At 48.5% G+C, this 27,830-nt stretch overlaps 1 protein-coding gene across 1 annotated transcript; it reads left to right on the forward strand.

Annotated features, from left to right (window-relative positions):
- Nucleotides 1-488: 488 nt before the first annotated feature.
- On the forward strand, nt 489-26,008 carry Copz1 (COPI coat complex subunit zeta 1). The gene is made up of 10 exons (XM_051159396.1): nt 489-523; nt 743-842; nt 17,245-17,313; nt 19,203-19,284; nt 19,880-19,971; nt 22,116-22,171; nt 23,743-23,820; nt 23,977-24,028; nt 25,060-25,098; nt 25,830-26,008. The coding sequence occupies exons 1-10, from the start codon at nt 489-491 to the stop codon at nt 25,875-25,877; spliced, it is 651 nt and encodes a 216-aa protein (XP_051015353.1). The 3' UTR covers nt 25,878-26,008.
- The last annotated feature ends 1,822 nt before the right edge of the window (nt 26,009-27,830 follow it).

The following is a 27,830-nucleotide window of genomic DNA, read 5'->3' on the forward strand; positions in this document are numbered from 1 at the left end:
CTTGGTCCTTATTATCCTAGTTCATGTTGAACCAAAGGGGGGAAAGTGTAGCCGGGATCATCCATGGAAGTGCAGGTTCCCTGCATGCACCTCACCAGGCAGATTCCCTGGACATGAGCAATGGGACCTGGGCGCTGGGAACTTTCACAAGAAGAGTATGAGCTCTTAATTACTGAGCCATCTCTCCAGTTTCCCAGAAAGTTAAAAAAAAAAGGTATGTTACAATAAAAATATTTATTTATTGGGTATGTGTGCATGTGACACGGTACACACCCTGGGGATATAGTTCGGGAGACCTTGGTTTGTCTAGTTAACGCTTGGCTGCCTATTGCTGGTTGGCTCTAACTTGGTGAACTAACTCTCTGTGAAGTTATTGCAGTGACCTAAAGGACATCTGTCCCACAGGACCTACGGGGGGCGCTGGGAATCCGGATTCCCGCAAGGACAGAGAGACATAGCACCCCCTAGAGCGAGTGCAAATTAGAGCTATGGAATCACGTGTCTTCCTCCTGCCAATGGTCACGTAAGACTCGCTTCCTCCGTTCCCCATGGAAACAACACCGCCCTCAATGGCCCTCCCGCCCCTTCAGTGGTGAGGTTTTGGACTTTCATTGAAAATTCCGGGTGACAATCAAATACCCGCTCGTTCTGGCTGGACAGCTCGCTTCCGTGAACCGGGCCCCTGCGCCGATTGGTCAAGACCTGAAGGCTGGCTCATCCTTACCCAATGCCGCTCTTCTAGGGCGGGGCCTAGTGAAGACTCCCGGCCAATCAGCGGTGACGCCGCCTTGCCCGACTCCACGTCGGCAGCTGCTGCGGGCAAGATGGAGGCGCTGATCTTGGTAGGAGCTGGAGGGCTGCTGCCTCTGCCGTCGTGTGCAGGGGGTCCGGGAGGCGGGGTTCCGCAGCTGGGGCCGGGAGAGGGGAGGCCCGGGCATGCCTCAGGGCCGAAGCTCCCGCAGTCCGAGGAACGCGCGCGTGTGGCCTAGAGTAGGAAGCCTTGCCCGGGAGGGCTCAGAGTCCGTGTCAAAGTTGAAGAGAGCGTGCCCGGTCCTTAGGACAATTCTGAGTGCACTGGAGCGGGGTCCTTCAAGTTCTACCTCATGGCTGGCTTTGTGGATCGTACCTACTTGAATTTCCCCCAGATCTCCATATTCCCTTCCAAGTTGCAACATACGGAACAGAGGTGTTTGGTCACCCCCGGATGCTCCTGGTGTTGGCCAGAGTCCTATTGGCAATTCTGTGTCACGTTCCTATATAAAACTTGTTTTCGTTTTCCTCAGTCCTTAGTATGTAGTTCTGTCATGATTGAGAACCAGCATTCATTCTAAGTTCTGCTCTCCTTTTCCTGTCTCCTTCAGACTTCAGGAACTCGTGCTGTCGGACCTGTTGTCAGACTTCTTTCTCTGGTTGGTTACAGGAGAGTTGTGGTGGCTACAGAGGTGCGTTAGCTCGCTTGTCCCTTGATCCTTTCTGCTTGTTCAAATAGAACACGACCCCTTTAGGGCAGGACCAGAGCATTTGTTTCAGTCAGTGCACTTGGTGTTTGGAGACGCGGGAGTCTGCCTACCTGTGTCTGTGTGTTAGTGTAGAAATTTAACTTCCAGCTTCTTCCCTCGAGTTGGATTCCAGGATCGGTCCCAAAAAGTCTTCCTTGGCTCCTCTTTTCCTTTACATTCCTATGTGTATACGTGTCAAACTCTTGTCAGTAAAAGAAAAAACAAGTTTTACCCTCTCTCTTTTTAAAAAGAAAAAAACGTGTTTTTTGTTTTGTTTTAAGACAGGGTCTCTCCCCCAACCCTTTCTCCCTGGTGCCTGGATTGTCCTAGAACTCATTATGTAGACCGTGTTAGCCTCAACACCCAGAGATCCGTCTGCCTCTACCTCCCAAGTGCTGGGAGCATTAAAGGTGTGTGCCGTCACACCAGCTTGTTTTAGTTGAGTAAGGATTTCATACAGAACATACTGGAATCAACTTTGCCACATAGCCAAGGCAGACCACTGTACCTGCCTGGCGTTTATGTGGGGATTTGAACTTTGGGGTTCTTCCTTTCTTTCTTTCTTTCTTTCTTGTTTCTTTTCTGTTTGTTTGTTTGTGTTCCAAGACAGGGTTTCTCTGTGTAGCCTTGGCTGTGCTGGGATTACAGGTGTGAGCCACCACACCCAGCTCCGAACTTTGGTTTTTCTTTTCTTTCTTTCTTTTTTTGGTTTTTCAATAGAGAGTATTTCTCTGTCCTGGACTCAGATCAGGCTGGGATTACAGGTGTGAGCCACCACACCCAGCTCCAAACTTTGGTTTTTCTTTTCTTTTCTTTCTTTCTTTCTTTCTTTCTTTTTTTTTTTTTTTTTTTTTTTTTTTGGTTTTTCGAGACAGGGTTTCTCTGTGTAGCCCTGGCTGTCCTGAACTCGCTTTGTAGACCAGGCTGGCCTTGAACTCACAGCAATCCGCCTGCCTCTGCCCCCCAAGTGCTGGGATTAAAGGCATGCGCCACCACGCCCGGCTCTTTTTTTGGTTTTTCAATAGAGAGTATTTCTCTGTCCTGGACTCAGATCAGGCTGGGATTACAGGCGCATGCCACCATGCCCGGCTGGACTTTGTTTTGTATGGCAAGTGTTTTTATCACTGACCTGTCCGCCCTTACCTTCTTCCCCTGTTTCAGATGTCAAAGAGGGTTTATTCCCATCTGTTGTTTTAATTGCAAATCCCAGATCATTCATTCTCTTTTACCAATAAAGACTCAGGAGCCAGGTGTTGTGATGAAAAACCTGCTAGCTCAGAGAGGCAGAGAAAGCACCCAGCTGAAGGTCCTGCTCAGCTCACATCCTGATGGAGAAGGCCCAAAACACTCCCCAGCTCAGCTGACAGCCCAGGAGGAAAAGCCCCCCCCAAAAAACAACAAAGGCCAAGTTGCTCAGGAGCTCAAGCTAAAATTGCCAAGGCCCCTTCTACTTCCACACGCTGTCTTAAACACCCCTTAACTCAAAGTCCCTCCTCTGTTTCTTTCTCAACCCCTTGACCTAGGGTTAATTTTATTAATTCCTGTGTACAGATAGCTCTTGGATTAAAGGTGTGTGTGCGTTAGGGCTCAACGGAACCAAACAAAAGTCAGTTTTTTTACAGCTCACAGTCTTGGGGACCACATTGGGATCCAATATACTGCAATACTTATCCTACGAGTTGGGCAAGTTGAATAGTTTCAAGTGTTTACTCTTACCAGTCAATGGATTTGTATTTTTTTAATATTTATTTATTATGTATACAGTGCTCTGCCTGCATGTTACCTGCAGGCCAGCAGAGGGCATCAGATCACATTATAGATGGTTGTGAGCCACCATGTGGTTGCTGGAATTGAACTCAGGACCTCTGGAAGAGCAGACAGTGCTCTTAACCACTGAGCCATCTCTCCAGCCCCCAGTCAATGGATTTGTAAAAATCTGGTGAAAGATGCGGATAGTCAGTGAAATTGGTTTTCTTAGACTTTTTAGCCTTTTTAATTGGGTGTGGTCAACAGGTAAGACAGCTCAAAGGGTTAGAATGCGTCTGCTCTTCCAGAGGCCCTGAGTTCAATTCCCGGCAACCACATGGTGGCTCACAGCCATCGATAGTTCGATCTGATGCCCTCTTCTGGCATGTAGGTGTACATGCAAATAGAGCACTCATATGCAAAAATAAATAAGTCTTTAAAAAAGCATCAGGTGTGATGGCTCATATCTGTGACCCCAGCACTCAGGCTGGGGCCGTAGTGCTGCTAGTTTGAAGCCAGTCTGGATTTACAGAGTAAGAGCTTGTCCTATAAAACAAAAAATGAATTTAATTTAGTGGAGCCAGCTTAGAGAGTGAGGAAGGTGCTGCCTGGGCAGCCCTTTACCACTGGTGTAGTGCAGCGGTGAGAGCACGTGTCTAGCTGGCTTTAAAGGCCCTGCATTTGGCCCACAGCACTGGGAGAGTTGAAGCTGTACTGGGAAAGCTGTATTATTTTCTCTCCCTTGTCTGTGTGGTCTGTCCACGGCTGCTTCTTCCTCATGCACCCCCTTTCAGCTGAGCTAACCTGCTGCATGCAGTAGAAGATTCTTGCTAACTTGCCTGGACACCCCTTATCTGTACTTTTAAAGTTTTTCGAGACAAGGTTTCTCTGTGTAGCCTTGGCTGTCCTGGACTCACTTTGTAGACCAGGCTGGCCTCGAACTCATAGAAACAGCAATCGCCTGCCTATGCCTCCTGAGTGCTGGGATTATAGACAGGTGTGCGTGCGCCACCACGTCTGGTGCTGACCTTTACTTGTAAAACTATACTGTGTCTTTGTCACCTGCACCCTATGTAATGGCATCAGGGAAGCAAAGCTGCAGGAAAAGGCTGTCTCAAGGAAGTGCAGCGCCAAAACTCTATTCCATTTTGGTTTCTCCCGGTGGGGGGGTCTACTCTCTGTCTCTGTTTGTCTCTCTCATTTTTTATTATTTTTATTTTTAAGATTTATTTATTTATTATGTACGCAATGTTCTGCTTGCATGTACACCCACAGGTCAGAAGAGGGCACCAGATATCATTACAGATGGTTGTGAACCAAGGTGTGGTTGCTGGGGATTGAACTCAGGAACTTTACAAGAGCAGCCAGTGCTCTTGACCTCTGAGCCACCTCTCCAGCCCCTTTTTTTTTTTTTTTTTTTTTTTTTTTTTTTGAGACAGTTTCACTATGTAGCTTGGGCTGTGCTTGAATTTGTAAGCTCTCAGCCTCACCAAGTTTCTCTCTGAAGGTTTTTGTTTTCTTTGTTTTTTGTTTTTTGGCTGTCCTGGACTTGATTTGTAGACCAGGCTGGTCTGGAACTCTCAGAGATCTGCCTGCCTACCACCATGCCTGGCATGTTGATATTATTTTTAAGAACAGGGTCTCAAAGCCAAATCTGGCCTTCAACTCATTTGTTTGTTTTTCGAGACAGGGTTTCTCTGTGTAGCCCTGGCTGTCCTGGACTCACTTCGTAGGCCAGGCTGACCTCGAACTCACAGCGATCCGCCTGCCTATGCCTCCCAAGTGCTGGGATTAAAGGCGTGCACCACCATGCCCTGCACCACCATAAACCATATCCTTTGTTGTTTTGAGGCAGGGCCTTTAAATTTTTTAAATTTATTTTTATTTTATGTGTATGTGTGGGTGGGTACCACAGAGGTCAGAAGAGGGTCCTCTGGAACTGGAGTTACAGGCAGTTGCTGCTTGATGTGGGCACTTGAACCTGAACTCAGGTCTTCTGCAAGAGGCAGGATTGAGTTTGAAGCCAGCCTGAGCTATATGGCAAGGCCTTGCAAAAAAAGAAAGCAACAAGCAAAAATCCAAGGATTCTACTGGCTGAAGAGTTTACAGTGCCTGCATAGTGCTAAGAAGCTACTCTTAGAGTAGACATGGTCCTGTGCCGCCTCCAGGCTTCCTGTCTTGCATTTCCGTTTGCTGATTTGGTGGGACCTCTGAGAAAGCCTAACCAGAACATGTTCTTGCCTTTCCCCCACAAGACACACAGCTGTACAATGCCGAAAAGACACAGGGGCCAAGAAATAGATAAAAAATTGCCCCATTCTGGGCATTTCTAGGTAACAATAGATTCTTTCTTTTTTTCCTTTTTTTTTTAAGGTTTATTTATTTATTATGTATACAGTGTTATGCCTGCATACACACCAGAAGAGGGTATCACATCTCACAGATGGCTGTGACCCACCATGTGATGGCTGGGAATTGAACTCGGGACTTTGGAAGAGAGGCCTGTTCTCTTACCCTCTGAGCCTTCTCCCATTGAGGTTCTTTACAGAGAATCCTTGAATTAAGTGACCCAGCCTTGGGGGTTGGAGAGATGGTGCAGTGGTTAAGAAGAGCACTTGCTTTCTTGAGAAGACCTGGGCTGGCTTTAATTCCCAGCACCATATGTGGCTCACAACCATCGTAGCCCCAGTTTCAGGGGATCCGACACCATCTTCTGCCTTGGGCCTCAGGGGCGCAGGTGATGCACACAAGTGCAGGCAAAACAGTTATAAAAAAGTCTAGCCTTAGCTCATACTCGGATATATTGAGTACCCTCCAGTCCTTTGTCTCTCAGCTCCAGCCTGCTGCTCTGCTGGCTCCTGTTCTCAGTTATTGGAGCGCAATCTGAAGGTTGCCATTCTCCATTTATAATCTGGAGTCTTTTTTAAAAATACATTTTATTTAATTTTAATTTATGTACATTGCTGTGAGGGTGTCAGATCTTGGAGTTACAGAGAGTTGTGAGCTGCCATGTGGGTGCTGAGAATTGAACCTGGGTCATTTGGAAGAGCAGGCTGTGCTCTTAACCACTGAGCCATCTCTCCAGCCCATCTGGAGTCTTTTTTTTTGTTTTGTTTTTTGAGACAGGGTTTCTCTGTGTATATCCCTGGCTGTCCTGGACTCACTTTGTAGACCAGGCTGGCCTCGAACTCCCAGGGATCCATCTGCCTCTGCCTCTCGAGTGCTGGGATTAAAGGCATGCGCCACCGCGCCCGGCCTAATCTTGAGTCAGAAAGTTAATAACTTATATTCTCCTTCGGCCTTTGCTTTTTTCACCCTCAAAGCTGAGTTATTATAGCAGCTCAGATCCTTAAAACCTTTGTACGTAGATTTCCCCCCGTATTTCTGCGTTTTAATTTCTGAGTGCTTTCCTAGTGTTTTACAGAGTAGGCCTCAATTCTACCCATTGTCTACCCTTAATATTTTATCCTGAAACTGACAAAATCCTGATTTCCACATCTTATTCAAGTATCAGACCATCTAAAGTGCACCAGGATGTCCATGGATCTAGGGGAGGCGGCTGTGGGGCACATCAGTGGCTCAGAGGCTGACACGGTCTCAGTGGCCTTTGCTTCCTGAATCTTCTTAATGGGGCTTTTGTTAAATTCTTTTGGCACTAACAGTAGAGGTACTTGGCCTAAATGCCCCTTCTTCCTGCTTTGGGCAAAGTTATCAATTACATTAAGCCCCCAAAGCACTCCCATCTCGTTCCTGGCAGTCCCCTGTGCCCCTCTCCCAGCTGCGTCCTTGCTGGTGCTTGGCCCCTCCATTTAGACAGGAGAAGCAGTCTCCTTGTCCCTGTGCTGCAGAGATATATTTCTCAGGCAGGGCTCGAGCAGTGCCAGCACTGCCCCCAGCGAGGTCCCTGGCAGCCATAAAAGTTTTATTGTGATTATGTTGGTGTCGGGGTGTCCATCTGGGTTATTGCACACCTAGTTTAATTGATTGAAGTTTAATTTATTGACACTTCAAATTAAATGATCAGAATAAACTGTGCTGTTACTCTGGCCGGCTTGTTTTAATGGTTGATTGCTGGAAGCAGACCTTGGCTTGAACTAAAACCCCAAAAGAGTAATTGACGCTGCTTCTAACTCTCCCCATGTCTTGCCCTCTAAGAAGACCTCGTTATAGATTTCCGACATATTTATTTATATATATTTTTTCCTCTCTTTCACAGTGGTGGGAAAGGGTTGGTCCCTGGCAAGATATAAATTATATCAAAGGTCCAGGGGAGCAGTCACATGGTCAGAAGGGGAGGAGAAGGCCTCTACATAAAGAAAACCAGACTCTGGAGAAGCCAGGTCTTCTCTGGGAGGCAGATTGTGAGTGCATTTGCTCACCTATGTGAGGGAGCTTCGAGGCAGGCTTGGCTCTTTCTCAGCTAGGTTCTCGCTGCTGTTTATTCCATTGGCATGGCGTGGCTGATATTGACAGAAAAACGAGGAAAGAGGAGGCAATAAAGATGGGACAGGCAGTGGATGTGGTGGTGCATGCCTTTAATCCCAGCACTCTGGAGGCAGAGGCAGGTGGATCTCTGTGAGTTTCAGGCCAGCCTGGTCTACAAAGCAAGTCTAGGACAGCCAAGGCTACACAGAGAAACCCTGCCTTGGTGGGCAGGGGCCAGGGGCGGGAAGATGGGCCAGGCGTCCTCAGTGCCTGTGCAGCCACTTATGCTGGGGTAACAGAAGGATGTAGCTGAGGATGCCACTGGGATGCAGCTGGGGACCACGCCCACTGGGATGCAGCTGAGGATGCCACCAGATGCAGCTGGAGACCACGCCCACTGGGATGCCGGTGTTGGCAAGGGCCTCCCAGTCTGCCTCTTTTGTTTTTTTCTCACATGGGGCTCAGATTTCTTTTGTCCTTACATTGCCTCTGTCACCTTCGGGTCTTCAGGAAATCCTCTTGTGTAACTTAACTCATGTGCTGCAGACATGATCCTGTCTTGGTGCTGGGAATGTAGCTCAGTTGGTAGAATGCTTACCTAACACCCCCTAAAACTGGGCACGGTGGCACACACCTGTAATCTCAGTACTCGGCAGACAGAGATAGGAAGTTCAGAAATTCAGGTCATCCACAGCTACATAGCAGCTTGAAGCCAGTCTCTGCCCCTCTCCCCAAAAATAAATAATAATAATCGAAGAAAGGAAAGCCTGTGTCTTTCTGGGTTTTCATTGTTTCTTCACAATCAATGTATATGATTCCAATTGTACCAGATTATTCTGAATAAGCTCTGTCAACCAACTTCCCCCTCCCCTTCTCTCTGTGGGGGGGGGGGGAGGGGATAATCATGTAGTCCAGGCTATCCTCAATTTAGGATTGTCTAATCGTCTTGTGCAGGAATTGTGGGTATGTGCCCCCAAACCCGGCTTCCACCTTCTCTGTAGTGTAGTTAGACTGAAGGACACAGGCTGCTCCTCTGGGTTTAGCTCTTTTTGTGAGGAGCAGATGGAAGAGGGCAGCAGGATCCATCCTGCTGTGAACTGTGGCTGTGTCAGGGCCACACAAGGGTGCACCAGGCCTGGATCTCAGCTGACGGCACATGTCTCTAACTCCAGGCATGGGGAGCTGGCACAGAAGGACTCCAGGTCGGAGTGTTAGAGTTTGAGGCCAGGCTGAGAACTAGTAAAATCCTGCCTTGAAAAAGAAGTAAAAATCACATTTAAGAAACTAAGACATTAGGGTGTCTTAAATTTAGATGTCTAGCTAGGTGTGGGCACAGAGCCATTATTCTAATACTGGGGAGGCTTAGTCAGAGGATTGCAAATTCCAGCTTATTTGGGCCTTGTACTGAGACCCTGCCTGTCTCAAAACAAAATACCCAGGGCTGGGTATGTGTGTAGTACAGTGATAGCACTGGAAAGGAAAAGAACAAAAGAGGTCTCTAGCCCTTTTTGATTTTTTTTTCCTTTGCTGAATAATATTTAAGTGTGGGCTGCTGAGTTACCACATTCAGGTGGCAGGGTGCTCTGACGTAGCCCTCAGGCCTGGCTGAGGGTGCACCTGACCTCAGCTTCTCCGTTCACCTGATTTTTTGCAATGCTACCTTATTTCTATGAAGTCTTTACCTTGGTAATGGCTGAAGAGTTAGGAACTGTGTGACCTCTGGGAGGAAGTTCTTCAGCAGCTAGGGGTCCTGAGCTTTTAGAAAATACCTGGAACTGCTGAGCAGTGGTGGCACACATTTAATCCCAGCTCTCGGGAGGCAGAGGCAGGCAGATCTCCGAGTTTGAGGCCAGCCTGGTCTATAGAGCTAGTTCCAGGACAGCCAAGGTTACACAGAGAAACCCTGTCTCTAAAAACAAATGAAGGAAGGAAGGAAGGAAGAAAGAAAGAAAGAAAGAAAGAAAGAAAGAAAAAATAGAAAACACCTGGGAGCTGGAGAAATGATTTGCTCCAGAGCACTTGTTGCTTTTACAGAGAGCCCAGGTTTGGTCCTCAGTGCCTACAGCAGATCACAGCATTTGTAGCTGTAGTGGTTACTCATACAAGTAAAAGAAACCAGTCTTTAAAGAAAGAAAGATAAACAAAGACCTGGTGCCCTGCATTCCCAAAGAGCGTGAGGCTTGCTTAACTTGTCCAGTTTGGTTTCCAAAGCTGGCCAGGATGGTGTGGACCCTGACTCCCCCTGCTGGCTGTGTGAGAGCCTCGCTTATAATTAACTTATAAAGGCTGCGTTTTTTATTGACGTTAACTGGCTGAATGAAGGTGGGAAATGACTCTTCCTCAATTTTTTCTCTTCACATTCAATAGATTGTTTGGCTCTTTTGAATATGGCCTCACCATGTAGCAGTGGCTGGCTATGTAGACCAGGCTGTCCTCAGGCTCATAGAGATCAGTCTGCCTCTGCCTCCCTTGGGACTAAATATGCGTGCCACCAAGACAGGCTGTTGATATAACCTTATCTTTAGAGGAAAAACATTGAATTCTAAATTTAGTCTCATAACAGTTTTGTTGTTTACTGTCTGGGAACAAAGTCCAGAGACTTTTTTTTTAAGGGACTAACCCTAGCTGAACTAGGTGCAGTCTTTCACTTCTCTATGAGGAAGTGGCAGAGAAAGGAAAAGAGGAAAACTAGAGTCGATAGCTTACCCACAATTCAGACTTCAGCCTCTCCAACTGGCAGTTTTGTCCCAAGCCTGTTTGGTCCCACTCCTCCACAGCTGTTTGCCTGGTTGGTGTTTGTGTATTTGTTTGTTTGTTGCTATTGTTGTTTGAGACAAGGGGTGTGTGTGTGTGTGTGTGTGTGTGTGTAGCCCTGGCTGTCCTGGTACTCACACTATAGACCAAGCTGGCCTTGAACCCAGAGATTCACCTGCTCCTGCCTCCCCAACGCTGGGATTAAAGGTGTGGGCCACCAGGCCTGGCTTGTCGGTTACGTTTTTGATTTGGCTGGCTGGCTAGTGAGCCCAAGGGATCCTGCCATCTTTGCCACCTCAGTGCTGGGGTTGACAGTGCATGTGATTAAATGACTTGGGTTTTATATGGTGTCCTCATGTTTGCATGGCAGTACTTTTCACCCACTAAGCTGTCACCCCAGATTTTTTTTTTTTTTTTGAGGCAGAGGCTTTGTGAACTTGTTATGTAGCTGATGATCTTGAACTTTGGGTCTTCCAACCCCTACCTCCTGAGTGGTGCTCGCATTTCAGGCTGTTATACGGTGTCTGGTTTTATGTAATACTGGGGATTGAACCCAGGGCCCCAGGCATGCTAGGCATGTACTATAACTGAGCTATAGTCTGTTTCCTTTCTGCTATTGGTTCTTCCTGAATATGTTTTCAATTTCTTCTTTATAACAAAGATTTGATTTCACATAACCTAGATAATTTTTCTAGGGCCCCATAGGTCTTTTTTTTTTTAAAGATAGGGTCTCTTCAGCCAGGCATGGTGTGCACGTCTTTAATCCCAGCACTTCGGAGGCAGATGCAGGTGGGTTGCTGTGAGTTCAAGCCAGCCTGGTCTACAGAGTGAGTCCAGGACAGCCAGGGTGATACACTGTCTCAAAAAATAAACAAACAAACAGCCCTGCCTGGCCTGGAGCTCTTTATGTAGACCAGACTGGCCCTGCGCTTAACAGTGCCTTCTCCCACCACCGAGTGCTTTAGATTAAAAGTGTTGTGCCACCATGCTTGACTCATGAGTCTTATTTTCTGAGCTTTGCGTTGTTTATTTTGTTTTGTTTTTTAATGTGTGTGAATGTCACCTGTGTGTGAGTTCCTGTGGAGGCCAGAGCAGGGTGTCAGGGACTGGAGAGGTGGCTCAGAGGTTAAGAGCACTGACTGCTCTTCCAGAGGTCCTGAGTTCAATTCCCAGCAACCACTTGGTGGCTCACAACCATCTGTAATGGTATCTGATTCCCTCTTCTGTTGTGCATGAAAACAGAGCACCCAAGTAAGTAAGTAAATAAATGAGGGCATCAGATCCCCTGGAGTTAGAATTGTAAACAGTTGTGAGCTGCCTGATGTGTGGGTGCTGTGAACCAAGCCCCAGGCCTGGAAGACCAGTGAGCACTCTCGCTGCTGATCCCCTCATCAGTCCTGTGAGTTTCATGTGTTTACTTTCGATGCTGGGGGAATGTGACACAGTGCCTGTGTGCTAAGCATTGACTCCACCCTGAATTCTGCCCGCAGTCCCTGAGCTGTGCTTTCCAAATCTAAGTGCTTATCCTTGTCAAAACTTCCAGCTCATTGTTTCTTCATCTGAAGTATACAAGCTTCCCCAGTGAATTAGAGCTCTTCATCGCTGCGCAGCGTTTACCCTTAAGAGTGTTAGCACAGGGTGTGTAACAGAGTACCCGGGTAGCCATGTGCAGCTGGGGTACTATCTAGGAATTTCTCCTTCTAGTTTTGTTTTGCTTTTGAGACAAGGTCCCCACTCCATCCCAGGGTGGCCGGGAGCTCGCTCTGTAATCCAGAATGGCCTCTAACTCATGTCCTGCTCAGCCTTCTAAGTGCTAGGATTACAGGAGTGTGTCCTGTGAAGGGCACTCTTAGCTCCAGCTCTCTAGCTTTAGCTTTCTAAGTAGGATTGAAGGAAGAGCGTTGGGCTGGAGAGATGGCTCTGAGGTTAAGAGCACTGCCTGCTCTTCCAGAGGTCCTGAGTTCAATTCCCAGCAACCACATGGTGGCCAACAACCATCTATAATGACTTCTGATGCCCTCTGCTGACGTGCAGGCAGAACACTGTGTACATAATAAATAAATACATCTTTAACAAAAAGAGACAGAGAACATCTTGTTACAGTATTTTGTTTTTTTCCAAACAAGGTTTCTCTGTGTGGCCTTGGCTGTCCTGGACTCACTTTGTAGACCAGGCTGGCCCCAAACTCATAGAGATCCACCTGCCTCAGCCTCCCGACTGCTGGGATTAAAGGTGTGTGCCACCGTGCCCAGCTTTCTTGTAACAAATTTTAATTGGTCAGATCCATTACTAAGCCAAGCCCTTTTGCTATGGCCCTAAGAATATCCTTGTAAGTAGGGAATGCAGAACTTTCCATGAATCTCAACCACATTGATTGTTTTTTGTTTTTTGAGACAGGGTTTCTCTGTGTTAGCCTTGGCTGTCCTGGATTTGTATTGTAGACCAGGCTGGCCTTGAACTCACAGGGATCCACCTGCCTCTGCCTCCTGAATGCTGGGATTAAAGGCGTGAGCCACCACTGCCCTGGCAATGCTTTTTTGTTTTGTTTTTAGTTTTATTTTATTTTGTGTGTACAAGTGTTTTGTCTTCTTGCATATATGGGCACCCATGTGCATGCAGTACCATGTGAGGCCAGAAGAGGGTGTCAGAACTCCCTTGCACTGGGAGCTGGGAGCCGAACCTGAGCTATCTCTTCAGATTATTAGGCCTTTGGGTTTTGTGACTTACGTGAATCAAATAGTCATAGGTCTAAATACCCTGTCTCTCTGCTCTGTGCATTGTCCCTCCAAGCCTTTTTGAATCATATGGCATTCCCTTACTGTTCCATATATATTGTCAATAGACTTAACACCGTAGTTGTTGTTTGTACTTGTTTTCAGACAAGGTCATTTGTTCCAGCTTGTCCTAGGATTCGCAGGTTTGCTGAGGATAACATTGAACTTGATTCTCCCACTTCCACCACCTGCATGCTACGGTTATAGGCGTGTGCTGCTATTGTCGGCTTTCCATGTTTTCTTTTCCAAACTTATTTCTATTACTTTTACTTAAAATACAAAATACACACAAATAAAGTTTGACAGGGTTTTTGTTTTTGAATTTTGGTGTGTGTGTGTGTGTGTGTGTGTGTGTGTGTGTGTGTGTGTGTGTGTAATAAACACAAAGTCTCGAACCTTAGGCAACTACTCTGCCCAAATAGCTTAGGCCCCAGACTAGTGCCTTTCTAACACCTTTCGCTTGGGCTAAAATTCTGAGGAAGCTGTGAGTTGGCCAGAAGGCCCACAGAGGGCAGCACTGGGAAAGACTGTCTCCCTCTAGCCTCCCAGTATGGGCCGTAGTGCTCTAGACAGGATTTTTTTTTCTTTTTTTTTTAAACCAGGCTTTAGGAGGTCCCATTTGCAGCAACCTAGTTGCTTGTTGGATGACATTTCAGTGTCCTGAGGACAGCCTTCTAGTTTTCTTGATAATAAAAACAGACATGACAATCCATCCCTGCCACTCCTCCTACAAGCCAGTCTGCCTGTCCGTCATTTTCAGGCACTATTAGCATTTGAGGTGAAGTTCTGTTATACACTCAGGCTGTGGCTCTGAAAGTCAGTGCATCACAGAACTTTGTCTCGAAAGCTTTCTAGCAGCTGCCCATTTGGGGAGTGAGAGGGAAGAATAGACCTTTTCAGTCCTTTGGGTATAGTCCTAAGATTGTAGGTCTTGTTCAAGAGTTGGCATTTAATGTATTACTAGGTCAAAGCCTAGTACATTGTCCAGGAAGCCAGGGTTTTCTCTGGGTAGCCTTGGTTGGTCTGGACTCCCTTTGTAGACCAGGCTGGCCTCGAACTCACAGTGACCCCCTGCCTCTGCCTCCTGAGTGCTGAGATTAAAGGCGTGCGCCACCACACCTGGCCCAGGAAGCTCATTTCTTAGTACCTGGAAGTTATGTATAAATGTGCCCTTTGCAAAGTTTAGAGTGAAATTACATTCTCAGTAATGGCTTCTGGAGCCTTTAAGCTGCTGTTTTTATGACATGAAGGGTTGCTCGGGCTTCCCCACCCTTGAGAGGTAAAGGCCACAGGGTGAAGTGGGACCAGCCACAGTTAGGAGGAGGAGTCAGGAGAGTGATGCCTTCAGGTGGCACCCAGTCTCCTGCAGAGCTGGGAAAGACTCTCTCCCTCTAGGCTCCCAGTCTAGGCCGTGGTGCTCCCAGACGGGATTTTCCGAGTCTTTCCTTGTTGTGACTCTTCCTTTGCAAGTTTGAAATGCTCAGACTTTTGTTCTGCCTTCCCTCCCTCCTCTTTCAGAACGTTAGTGTCTAAAAACTGTTCTCTCTTTTTTCTTGCCCAGGAAGACTTGGTTTGTGTTTTGCGGTTTCTTTGATCATATTTTCTAGGACGCCAGTGAGAAGAGCCAGGAGCAGAGCCTGGTCTGTGTCTGTCTGATGTTAGCTGTGTAGGTGCCTAGACAGTGTTGGCCACAGAAACCTTGGCTCTCCCACTTGGCAGGTGGCCTCAGGGATGTTGGCTTGCAATGGGCTGGGGTGTGTGTGCTCCCATTCCTTCTAAGAATGCCAGGCTTTGGCTGCAAGAACAGCCATCAGTGCCAGATTACGGTCCAATTTCCACTTGTGGGCAGCTAGCCCTCCATGGTTGCCGTGAGTGTGGATGGAGTGGCACAACCATCTCCTTCCGTTAGAACTTTCCGTCCCGTAAGGAAAGTCATTCTCACTGAGGGCTCGGTTTTGGTACTTGAGCAGCCAAGTTGTTATAGAACAGAGACTGCTCTGTGGGATGATCTTTCTGTGTGGAGCTAGAAGTTAGACCATCAACTTCTGTGTGTGGCTCTTAGACTCTCTGGAGAAAACTTCCCTCTGCCAGACAGCACCGTTCCCCAGTTGCAGGGGCGATGCTCCTGTTATTTATTCCAGAGAGCAGTGTGCCTAGGGTGGGCAGTTTTCAGTGTGTGAGAGGAGAAGGTGGGTTGGCATCGCCAAACGGCCTCACTGCAAAGTCCACCAGATGCACGATCTAGCTACAGTGCATCATCAACCAAGGGGGCTCTCTTTAAACTTTATTCTCAATTCTGAACGAATATTGAGAGTTCAGAATGTGCCAGGCATTTCTCTGGGTACTTGAGATGAACTAATGAAGAAAACACAAAAAAATTGATGAATGTTTTGGTTTGTTTCTTTTTGCTTTTTGAGACAAGCCCTCATCAAAAATTACTATCTTTAAGAATTCAAGTCAGAGCCCGGAGTGGTGGTGCATGCCTTTAATCCCAGCACTCGGTTCGTTTGAGGTCAACCTGGTCTACAAAGGAAGTCCAGGACAGCCAGGGCTACACAGAGAAACTCTGTGTCGAAAACACACACACACACACACACACACACACACACACACAATCCAATCCAAACCAAACCAAAAAAAAAAAAAACAACAACAACCCCAAAATCTACCTCCACCACCACCTAAACCCACTGGCTTCTCTTCTAGAGGACCCAGGTTCAACTCCTAGCACCCACATGGCATCTATAATCCCAGTTTTAGGGTAATCTGACACCCTCCTCTGGCCTCCAAGGGCACCAGCCATGCAAATGTTGCACAGACATACATGTAGACAGAACACCCATACATGTAAAATAATAAATAAGTGATGGCACTTCAGAGACAGGTGATCGTTGTGGGTTCAAGGGCCTACATATTGAGAGACCCTATCTCAAAAAAGTAAAAATGAAAATAAATAAAAATTAAGCAAAGAGAAGTCTGGGTTAACCTCCACTTCTCTTGAGATACTGTTGCTCCTCTGCTGGGGGCTCCACCCTCTGGGAGCCTCACTTTACCTCTGTTAGGCTGTCGCTTCTGGATCCTGTGCAGCCATTCTTTCTTCTGCCTCAGGCCTTTGCTAAACCCGTGTTGTGAAGCTCGGTGGGTTTCCTAAGACCAGAAGAGCAGAGCATTGCCTTGGCAGAAGAAGTAATAGAAAGTCGTGGTGGTGAGAGCAGTGGGAAGGAAGGAGGGAGGGAGGGAGGCCTCTGCACAGTGACAACTCCTCTCACCTTCAGAAAGTTGTGAGGATGGGAGAGACAACACCCGGCTCAGCAGCTTTCCTAAGTCAGAGAAGGTGTTAAGTATAACCATTACAGCTGAGCTGTGATGGCTTCGTGACCAACATCAGCAGCTGTGTGTCACTCTGGGGTTTTGTTGTCTTACAGAGGGAAAGGCGGGGGGGGGGGGGGGGGAATGGGGTTAAACCTAGGGCTCCCTGAGGCACCAAACCACACCCCTAAACCCTAAATTCATTCTTGGTAGTGAAAGAAAACTTCCCGCAGACCCCAGACATCTCAAATATTTTTCTGTTTACTACAGTTAAGATTCAGATAGGTTTTTTTTTTTTTTAATCCTAGTAGATTAAGTGGTAATGGTTCATTTCAAGGAAGGGTTTCATCCGTGAGTTTTTGGGATGTCTGCTTTAGAACTGGTGTGTGTGTTTGTGTGTGCATGTGTCACACAAGAACACGCGCATCCTCTCTCTGTGGGGATCTTTGCTTTGGGACTGCAGTGACTAACCTTCTTTCCAATTAGTAGTGCCCATTTGTTAGCATGGTCACAGTCTCTGCTTGCCTGTGTCCGGGAGGATCTGGAAATAGGAGTGGGATGAAGGCCCCTGAGTCTGCGACTGTTGCCCTGGGCCTTCATTACCTGGTGGTGGGGTTAGACCTGACCATGCTGCAGTAGGGCACACACACGCACCCCTGTGGTGGGGCCAGGGAAGGGTGTGTGAGTCTTCGTAGGAGTGGAGCCTCAGCGCTGAAGATGTGTTCTTGTTTCCTCAGGAGCCCTCCCTGTACACTGTCAAGGCCATCCTGATTCTGGACAATGATGGAGACCGACTCTTTGCCAAGGTGAGATTTCCTTAAGTATTCATTTAGGAGCAGGACAGAAACATTGTGATTTATTTATATTAATTGATTAGTTTACATCCAGATTGAAGCTTTCTTTCCCACCTTTTAAAACCAGCCCTTCGGAGCTGGAGAGAGGGCTCAGAAACTAAGAGCACTGGCTGCTCTTCCAAAGGTCCTGAGTTCAATTCCCAGCAACCACATGGTGGCTCACAGCCATCTACAATGTGATCTGGTGCCCTCTTCTGGCGGGCAGGTGTACATGCAGGCAGAGCACTGTGTACATAATAAATAAATCTAAAAGACAAAAACAAACAAAACAGTCCTTCCCTCCCCCCCCCCCATCTCCCATTTCTCCTCAGAAAAGGGGAAGCCTCCCATGGACATCAAACTGCCTTGGCATACCAAGTTGCCGTAGGACTAGGTGCATCTTCCTGTTGTGGGTAAACAAGGCAGCCCAGTAAGGGGAGAGGGATCCAAAGACAGGCAACAGCAATGGAGATTTAAATATTGGGCTTGCCCCACTAACTCAGATTCCTCAGGAGCATGATGATTTTGAGAATTCATTTTACCCTGACTACTCCAGGTAAATCCAAGTTGGCAGTCTTCTGTCCCTGAGTGCGAGAGCTTTCTACCTTCTGGGATCAGACCGTGAACTTCCTCTCTCACCCTCATCAGGGCAGGGAAGAGCTTTGGAACCTTAGTTCCAGGACAAAAACGCTATCTCAATGTTAGAAGCTCTGTTTTGTCTATCCACTCTGTCCTCGACCCTCTTACCTTGTCACTCAGCCTGAGTTTTTCCAGGGAGTCCTCCAGTCTCAGACCTGTAGCCCTCACCAAGCTGCATGCCCCGGGGAGGAGCTGCTAGCTTTGGGTGGATTGAGAGGAGAAAGGACACCCCTCTCCTCTGTTACCCCCTCAACCCTGGCGTATTAACTCTGGAGAACAGAGCATAAATCAATCAGCAGGTGGAAATTAGTTAGAACTCACCAGCTGTTCCTCACTGTAATTGGATGTAACTGTGCAGGACACCTTTGGAAACAGTTATCCAGTTACTAAATGCCAGACCTGTCATAGGTCTCCAGCTGACTTCGATGGATTAGCCCCTGAAGAGCAGGCGGTTTAGCAGCTTGCATCTTACCCCCTCCTTGGGAGTGGACTCACTGAAGTGCTGGACTGCCCCCTCCTCTCATCTGCCGGAGAGAGCATACATGTGCAGGGTGCAGGACGTGGACTGGCCGATCTGTGAAGGAGATGTGCATGGCCTTTCTCCATTGCTCAGTTAGAGACTTTGGTGATGCCTACCTTTAATCCCAGCCCTCTGGCACTCAGGAGGCAGAGGCAGGCGGATCTACAGAGTGAGTTCCGTGACAGCCAGGTCTGAGGAAGCCTCCCTGCATCCCTGTTGCTTATTTCTCCAACACTGTCCCTGACACAAGCAGCTCCTAGGAGGCATGTGGTGGAAGTCTCCTTAGGAGAGCTGGTGGGTCTCTGCCTTCAGAGACTTAGAAATAGCATGTAAGACTGATTGCAATTGCAGCACCACAGTCTTTTTCTTTTTTTTAATTTCTTTTTTCTTTTTGGTGGATGTATGTGTGTGTGCTTGTTAGAGGAGGCCAGAGAACAGCTTGCAGGAGCTGGCTGTCTCCCTTTCCCTGTGGGTTCTGGAGATCACACTCAGGCTGTGGCGTTTGGCAGCGAGCACTTCTTTCTTCCTTGCCATCACTCACCCCCGTCCCCCTGCCTCTGTAGTCTCTCCTCTCTAGCTCTGTATTCCTCTCTCACCCCTTGCTTTGAAGGAGAGACACGCAGGATCCCAGAGTAGAGCAGTCACTAGTCACCCTGGGCCACAGCTGTGATGACCTAACCTCGTCTCCGTTCCTCCCAATTAGTACTATGACGACACGCATCCCAGCGTCAAGGAGCAAAAGGCCTTTGAGAAGAACATTTTCAACAAGACCCATCGGACAGATAGTAGGTCATTTTCCTTCACTATTCTCTGTGTTGGGGGGCAGCCACTGGAAGGGAGTGTCAGCAGGACTGCAGAAAAAAAGATAAAATGACTCGGCAGCCCCCTCTTCTTTTTTCCTCCTCCCTTCATATAATAAACTCTTCAGAAATGTAATGGGGAGCTGAGTGCACCTCACGCGGGAACACTGTGCTAGAAGCTTGGCTGTTAGCTGCATGTCTAGTCCTGGATTTATGAGCCTCGCTTGACAAATTTAACTGCAGCTCTGCTTATTGTGCTGCATCCATTAGGGCAGGTAAGTGGGAGCCTGTAAAGGTGACCGCTCTGCATTTACCTCCGAAGGATCAGCTGGTGCCCTGCTCCATACACAGGGAGGGAAGTAGGTACAGTGGGGGAGGGAGGGCTAGAGAACTTACGCTTAGACTCCCCTGAGGTTCTGAGTCCCTTCTGCTACCCCCAAACAACAGATAGCGCAATGCTGGCAGTGCCCAGGGTCATTAGAAGGCCTTTGCCTGGCTCAGGCAGCTGTCCCCAGGCCCTCGTGGGGCGCCTGTTCTACACCCTCTTCTCCCACCATTCAGTCTCTGCTTCCTTCCCCAGGTGAAATCGCCCTGCTGGAAGGGCTCACAGTGGTCTATAAAAGTAGCATTGATCTCTACTTCTATGTGATTGGCAGCTCCTATGAAAATGAGGTGAGAATTCCTGAGCATTTGCTCCCTCTGATGCCACTTCTGAAACCATAGATGGGACAGCCATTGGTTCGGGGCTTTGTGAGGCACACTTCCCTGCTACCTGGCGAGGTCTGTCAGAGACCCGTGTCAGCCTTACAGAAGTGGCCCAGAAAGGAAATTTTCCAGGTCTTATTTTTTTTTTTTTTTAAGGAACTAGGTTCTTACTGTATAACCCAGGTTGTTTTCAAGTCACACTACCTATTTTCTAGGTGTTGAAATTACAGGCATGAACCACTATCTCCAATTAGAATATACACTTATGGTGTTTTAGATTTTGTTTGTTTTTTTGGTTTCGCTTTATTTTTGAGACAGTGTCACAGTGTAGCTCAGAGTCACAGAAATCCTCCTGTGAGCAACCAAGGGGTCACTTGATGAAACATCACAGTGTAAGTGTGTCAGGGTGTGTGTGTGTGTGTGTGTGTGTGTGTGTGTGTGTGTGTGTGTGTGTGTGTGTGTGTGTGTGCGCGCGCGCGCACGCATGCACTTTAGATTGTGGGGAAGCCATAATGGTATGAAGGGGTCGCTTGACGGAGCCTCTTGGTGTAAGTGGGTTTGTGAGTATATTCCTTACCCTCCAGTATGTAGGAAAAAACTTTAATTCAAGTGGTAGCAACTTGTGGGGGAGAAGACAGGTAAATACGCCACCAGGTACTTTTCCTTCACAGTTAATAAGCATCTGCGAGGCCAGGCCCTGCTGAGCCCTGACTGCTTTGTGAGCGCCGTGAGGTACATCGGTTAAGCTTGACGGCACTTCTGTGGGTTGAAGGCATTACTGTCTTTGTTTTGCCAATGAGGAAACCAAACCACAAAGAACCATATAAAATTACTTGTATTTGGCTTTTGTCAAACTACAAAAGTTCCATCTGATTCAGCCCATTGACTCTCTCAGGGCTACACATGTAGAGTCAGCTGAGATTCAGACCCAGTTCTGACTCGGCCCAAGCTAGTGCTCGGTGTGTAGCTTATTAGTGAAATGTGTGCTTAGCAAATTAGAAGTCTTGGATTTGATCCCTAGTACTGTTTGTTTTATTTTCTGTTTGTCTGAGACAGGGTTTTCTTTGTGTGGCCCTGGCTGTCAAGGAACTCACTCTGTAGACCAGGCTGACCTTGAATTTACAGAGATCCGTCTGTGTCTGATTCCTGAGTGCTGGATTAAAGATGTGCATGACCACACCCAGCTCCTAGTACCATTTTCCAGAAGGACTTTCCACTACCTTCCTCTACCTCAGCTCTTGGTTGCTTAATGATTTTTCTCTTTACTAATCCATCAGGTAGCGTGGTAAAGACATAGGGATAGGGGCTGGAGAGATGGCTCAGCTGTTAAAGCACTGGCTACTCTTCTAGAGGACCTGGGTTTGATTCCCAGCACCCACATGGCGGCTCACAACTCTCTATGACGCCAATCCTAGAGAATCCAGTGCTGCCTTCTGGCGTCTCTGGGCACATGGTGTACAGACGTAGATGCAGACAAATATGTATATACATAAAATAAGGTAAAATAAAAAAGACGTAGAGGCTGAGAAGCATGGCAGTGCACACCCATTATCTCAGCATTTGGGAAGTGTAGGCAGAGTGAACTATGTGAGACAGAAAAGAGGAATGCAGCTGGAAAGATTGCTTAGTGTTAAGAATGCTTGCTGTTTTTTCAGAGGATCTGAGTTTGGCTCCTAACATCCATGCTGGGCGGCTCACAACTCTCTCTAACTCCTGCTCCAGAGAGGTTCCGTCCCCTCTTCTGGAATCTGTGGGCCCCCGCGCACATGTGGCACATGTGCACATGTACACAAATAAAAGTAAATTTTAACTGATAAAAAGTAAACACACACACACACACACACACACACACACGACTGAGATACATCAATACTAAGATACTAGCAAAGTTCTGTCTGAACTTCTGCCTTAAAGAAGTCTCCACTGTGGAGTTGTTTAGCAGAGCTCATTTCCCTGAGAAACCAGAGTGTTTTGGCTGTTGTGTCTGCCCTTCACATTATGTCTCTGGTCATTTGTAAAAGCGTGTGCTTTTTGCTGAGGAATACAGTGGAGGTCTGCTTGCAATAGCGGTTTTAGGGCTTCAAACTTTCTTCTGTCTCCTTTCTCCACAGTTGATGCTTATGGCTGTTCTGAACTGCCTCTTCGACTCCCTAAGCCAGATGCTGAGGTGAGCGGCCATTCTCACTTAAATTTGGAAGAGAACATACTTAGATCTTAGAGCCAGGGGTCTGTGGGAAATCAGAGCCACACTGGGGAATCATTCAGTGTGAGAAATTGGGCTTGCTGTTTGGGGGTGACTGACTGGGGGCGGGTAGGTGGGGAGAATGTTTCTCACATGTGATAATTCTCTCACTAAGGGAGGAAAGAGAGTCTCCTACTCAGGAAGAATTCTCTTTTCTCTCCCTCCTTTGCCTGTGCTGATGACTAAAACCAAGGGTAGGCAACTGTTCTACCACTAAACTTCTCACCCAAACTTTTGTGGTGTTTTGTTTTGTTCTTTTTCGAGACAGGGTTTCTCTGTGTAGCTTTGGCCATCCTGGACTCACTTTGTAGACCAGGCTGGCCACAAACTCACAGCGATCCGCCTGCCTCTGCCTCCCGAGTGCTGGGATTAAAGCCAAACTTTTCTTTATTTTGCTTTTTCTTTTAATTTAAGGCAAGGTCTGACTAAGTTGCCCAGGCTGTCTTAGAACTGTGCTTTCTGTGTAACCCAGGCAGCCTTTGAACATGCAGTCCTCTGCTTCAGCCTCCAGAGTAGTTGGGGTTACAGACATGAGTCTGTAGCTCCTCTGGTCATGTCTAGTGACTCTGAGAGTGCTCTGAGCCCCTGGTGCTTTCCTAGGCTTTTCATCTGGGTTTGAAGGATGCAAGACCAAGGCAAGTGTTCCAGGGGAAACATCGCTGCCTTGGGAGGGGAAACACTACCAGCTTTCCATTACCAGCCCTCAGAGTCTTTGCCTGTACGTAGAATAGGCCACTGTGCTCTTTGCCCTCTTTACCTCCCCAGCAGCACTCTGCTCCCACACGTACAAGCTGGGAAGATATAAGATACTTTCTCAGAAAACATCCAGGGCTCTGAACTTCACCACAGCAGCTCCTAAGTGAACACATCTTAGAAATCCATCCGGAGTAGAACAGCGGGTGCTCTCAGCCCACAGACCATCAGGGCAAAGGCTCAGATTTCCTCAGGAAGGGGGGTGATTTATTTCCCAGCCAGGTGAATGAATAGACTTCATTTCTAGTAATCTAGAGAAAGAGTCATACTGACGGATGTGACAGGCCACATGCACCAACTGCCGGATCTGCGGCTGGTGGGTGCAGCCCTTGACTGTTCCCAGCCCCCCTTGGCCTTTGTGTTAGGACTTGAATGGATTGGGGTGGGGGTGGGGGCAGAGAGACGTTGTCAGAGCTTCAGCGCAGAGGGTTTGCATCCCACTGCTGCCTCCCACCATCACCGGTTCCAGACTGTGAGCTGGGCAGTTTTCTCCTACCCTCCTATGTTTCTTACAAGCGCCTTCAGCAGCAGCAGCAGCACTTGGGAGAATCACCTTAGGACTCAGAAGTTGGCCATTTGGAATCACCCAGAATGTCAAGATTCTGATCACTATTCAGCAGCGTAGTTTGACGGATCTTCACTTCTTGGTGTGGGTGGACACTGGTCTAACTCACAGTCCCTAGTCAGACAATGGCCCAGGGTTCCTTTCACATACAACCTGGTTTTTCTCTTTTTTGATTCAGAAAAAATGTAGAAAAGCGAGCCCTGCTGGAGAACATGGAGGGGCTCTTTTTGGCTGTGGATGAAATTGTAGATGGAGGGTGAGTTCTCTGCTCTGCTTGGATTTGGAGTGGGGAAGGGAGGTGGCTGCCCCTGTTCTAAGTTGAGTTGGCTGAGCCGCCAGTGATCCTGACTTGACAATAAATTGATCCTTTGGGACAGGACCCATCAAACAACGATCTTCTTTGTGTTTGTAGGGTGATCCTAGAGAGTGACCCCCAGCAGGTGGTGCACCGGGTGGCACTGAGGGTAAGCAGGGATGTGCGTCCCCATCGCTTCCCAAACCAGGCTGCTGCCTGTAGCCGAGGGTCCGACCCGTAAATACACCTTCTCTTAGCCTCGCCACATGCAGAGCTCGTTCTCCATCACAGGGTCCCAGAGCAGCGGGGGCTCTTGTGCTTCTAGTGTGGCGCCGAGCATTTCTTGGTCTTTGCACAGAATGGGAACATTATTGTAAACATGTCAGGCGAACAAAAGTAAGAGACAGCTTCACATTCACATCTCTGAAACTACAGAGGAGCTGGAGGTTGGCCTGTTGCCTCTTTGAGGATAGAGCTGGTCATGAGAGGCAGAGAGGTGTGTCTTAGTCTGATGGAGCCTCAGAAAGTACTTACTTGCCAGCACCTCAGCCCTCCTTGGTGCTACAGTACTAGAAAGGGGTCCCTGAGATAGTAGAAGCTTTGTGTCTGCTGGGGTGATGATAGTGCAGACATGTCTGACAGAGGACTGCTTCCAGTGCCAGCCATCCCAGCTCTGACCGCCACATAGTAACGGCTGGCAGTGCTGGTGAAGGGCAGTCTCCCCCTGCACTGCCACAGGCCGCCTTCCGTTTGCATAGTTTAATCTTCTCCTCTAACATATGTTTCTATGTGGGTCCCCCCCCCGCCCCCCTTTCGCATCTCAGGCTGCTGTTGCAGCAGTTTATTTCTTCAAATTAACATGCCGTTGTTACCCATCAGGCCTTGCGGGATCCATTACACTACCCTGGCTCCCTCCATCTCCCCTCCATATTGATATTCAGGGAAGGTCTTTTCTGACTAGGGAACCAGGTCTCCCACCCCAGAGTTGAGGGAGGTGAGGGTCAGATATTGTGCTGATTACTTGGAATGAAATAAATCTTTTAAAAAGTCATCCTGCCTTTAAGTGGGGGATGGATAAAATGACCCTTTTGTGCTCACAGTCCTCTGGCTGAGAAGTTTGGGGCGTTTTCCTTTGCTTCAGTTTAAAGGAATACTACTTCCTCTGCCAGCTTCAGTCTAAGTGCTTATCTCTGTGTACAGGGTGAAGACGTCCCCCTTACAGAGCAGACTGTCTCTCAGGTATGACTTTCTTCCTCCTCCTCTCCACAGGGACAGGTTACTACGGCAGGAGCCCCCAACCTGCCTGAATTGAGACCTCACACTCAGCCAGCTTCCTTGGCTCCCTCTTAGCCCAGAGCTCTGGGGCTCACTGAACAGTGTCCTCAGACCCCACACGGCTCCTTTTACTGTGATCATGACTGAGCCTTGCTCTGTACCCTTCAGACCTTCCCTGCCTGACACCTCAGTCAGTGATTTATTTCCCAGCAGAGGCTTGCCATAAGCAGATGGTCTGTGTGAGCACACGCTCCTCTTTCTCTTATTATTCAAATGAGAGGCTGAGCTGGAAGTGCATGTTCTGGAATATGCAGGCTTCGCAGAGCCTCCACCTGCACTGCGGATCATCTGCCTGACCGGGGCCTGTGTGGGAGTGCTTCAGTAGGACTCCTCACCATCTGCATGTGGAACCCCCTCTTCATAACATGTGTCCAGTAACCCCCAGCTTTTTTTCCCCCTTTCCTCCCAGGTACACCTCTTCTCTCTTCATCCCCCCAGTGGATTTGAATTCGGGGGGAATTTCCCAAACTGACAGCCCTCTAGGGTCTTAGAGCTTCCTCCTATTCTTCTATTCTTGGGATTTTCTATCCCCTGTTCTTCTGAGGAGAGGGAAGGCAAGTGTGGGGAAGGAGAGCCTCAGCCTGCCCACACCTGTGGCGTGTAAGCCTCCCTCAGTGCTGTCTTTATCTCCGCAGGTGCTGCAGTCAGCCAAGGAGCAGATCAAGTGGTCCCTCCTTCGGTGAAGATGTTTTATGCCCGCTTCCTTGCCTCTCAAAACCCACATCTGCTGTGATTTTTTTATTCAGGTCCCCAACTGATGAGCTTAGGGTCATCTTGGAGAATCACAAAGGACCTAGCATCTCTATCCTTTTGCCCCCCCACCCCAATCCCCGTTTCATGGGAGTTAAGTCCCCAGCAGATTTGAATGAGGTAGGGGAAACACCCTTTTCCTACATACACTGGTCGCACACCCTCACCCTCACCCCCACCCCCACATTCTCTCCTTGGCTTTTTGGCCCTTTACCATGGCCAGACTTTATTTAGATCATCAAAGCAGGAGAAACAGTGTGCTGAGTGTTTTCCTCCCTGTGCCTTAAGGGCCCTCGTCCCAGCAGCCCGTATCTCCAGCAGAAGAGGAGGGCTCCCTCGTTCAGTACAAGTGTGTGTGTGGAGTAGCAGTCTCCGCCTCACCAGCTTTTCTCCTTCCTGCTGCCCCTTTCTCTGCCTTAGAAGAGTTTGGGAACAGCTTATCCAGAGGACAGGGAACTGCCGAGGAACACTGATTTAAATGTGCTTGGAGCTTATGAAGTGCAGCCTCTACTGTGATCTGCACCACACCTATCTGCCTGTGACACCTGTGAGATCTTTGCCTAGTGTGTGACCTCTGGTACCCCGTAACTAAAACCACTCCAGTCCCCAGAGGAAGAAGGAAGGGGCCGTAATGACTTGGGCCTTGGCATGTTCCTTTTCCTCAGCTCCTTCACTTTCATTCCTCTGCCTTGGTTCTGCAATCTGCTGCTGAGCTCTCCTCTGCCTCAGCCTTCCCGGGAAGGGGAGGGTCTGGTGTAGCGCCTTTCCTCTAAGGCCTGGCTTCCCGTTCTTGAGTGTAATGTTGCCCCTTGGCCCCACATCCCTGTGAAAATGTCTTAGAAAAAGCATTCCCGAGCAAGCCTTCTGCCCCATGCATTGGCTGAAGTAGGCAGACTGGAGGCGGCCTCTGCAAAAAATGGAGTCAGGCGAAGTCCTTGTATGCATCAGAAGAATAAAGTGAATCTCTTTCAAACTGCCTTTGTGTGATGGTTCTGTTCCTCCCTTTTTGGCAGCTATTCTTGCTCCTCCAGCCCCCCACCCCATCTCTTATAATATTCCTTCTTACCTCAGAGATTCCCCAGCACCCCCACACCCCTAATTTACAGGGCTGTTTGCCTCCTTGGCATCTCTCGGTCCCCTCGCCTGGAAATTGGCGCCAGGGGTGGGGTGGGGATGGTATTTTCTCAGTGGGAGACTCAGGGAACTGAGTTCTCCCCCACACACCCCCAAAGCCAGCTGCCTGCTCCCGCCTCAGCCATTAGTAACCCGGAGACGCGCACCTGCGTGGGGGCTCTCCTCCAGCCCCTGCTCGCTTCCCGCACCTCCCACTCCTCTGAAACGGCGCTGAGCGGGTTATTTATCGGAGCCAGCGCTGCTCCAGAAGGTCAGGACGGTGGTGTAAATAACCTCTTCTCGCCATTTCCCCGTCCCTCCAGAGCCCGCTCCCCTCCCCTCCCCCACCTTTATTCGCACAAATGAATGTGGCTGGGCTGGCTCGGAGCCTGGCCCTGCATCTTAATGGGGCGGTGAGCTCACAAGATGGATTTAGCTGGGGTTTTTATGGTTGCCGCGGCGACAGGAGAATGCTTTGGTTTTCTTTCCCCCTTCCTCTGCAGGGTTTTAAGGAGGGGGCAGTGTGGGGACTCCTCCTCTCCACTGAGATGGGAAGGGTCTCCTCAGTCACCTCTACTGTTCTGACATGGGCCTGCAAGTCCTGGACCGTCCAGGATAAGGGGAAGGAAGGAGGCAGACTGGGAAGAGCCCCGGAAACACAGGCACGAAGCCTACGATTTGAAGTCTTTGCTCCTCTGTGGAAACCTGGGACTTAGGCTTAGCAGCTGTGAAGCACCAGGGCCCAGGATGTCCCTAAGCAGATAGAAAGCTCT

Source organism: Acomys russatus, chromosome 17, assembly GCF_903995435.1.
Source record: "Acomys russatus chromosome 17, mAcoRus1.1, whole genome shotgun sequence".
NCBI classification, from domain to species: Eukaryota; Metazoa; Chordata; class Mammalia; order Rodentia; family Muridae; genus Acomys; species Acomys russatus.

What these genes read in the sequence shown, in the direction of transcription:
- Copz1 (XM_051159396.1), top strand. Translation starts at nt 489, where the DNA reads ATGGAATCACGTGTCTTCCTCCTGCCAATGGTCAC. An exon ending in GATGAAATTGTAGATGGAGG is followed by an intron (nt 23,821 to 23,976) that starts GTGAGTTCTCTG and finishes TTGTGTTTGTAG; the next exon opens with GGTGATCCTAGAGAGTGACC. An exon ending in CAGAGCAGACTGTCTCTCAG is followed by an intron (nt 25,099 to 25,829) that starts GTATGACTTTCT and finishes TTATCTCCGCAG; the next exon opens with GTGCTGCAGTCAGCCAAGGA.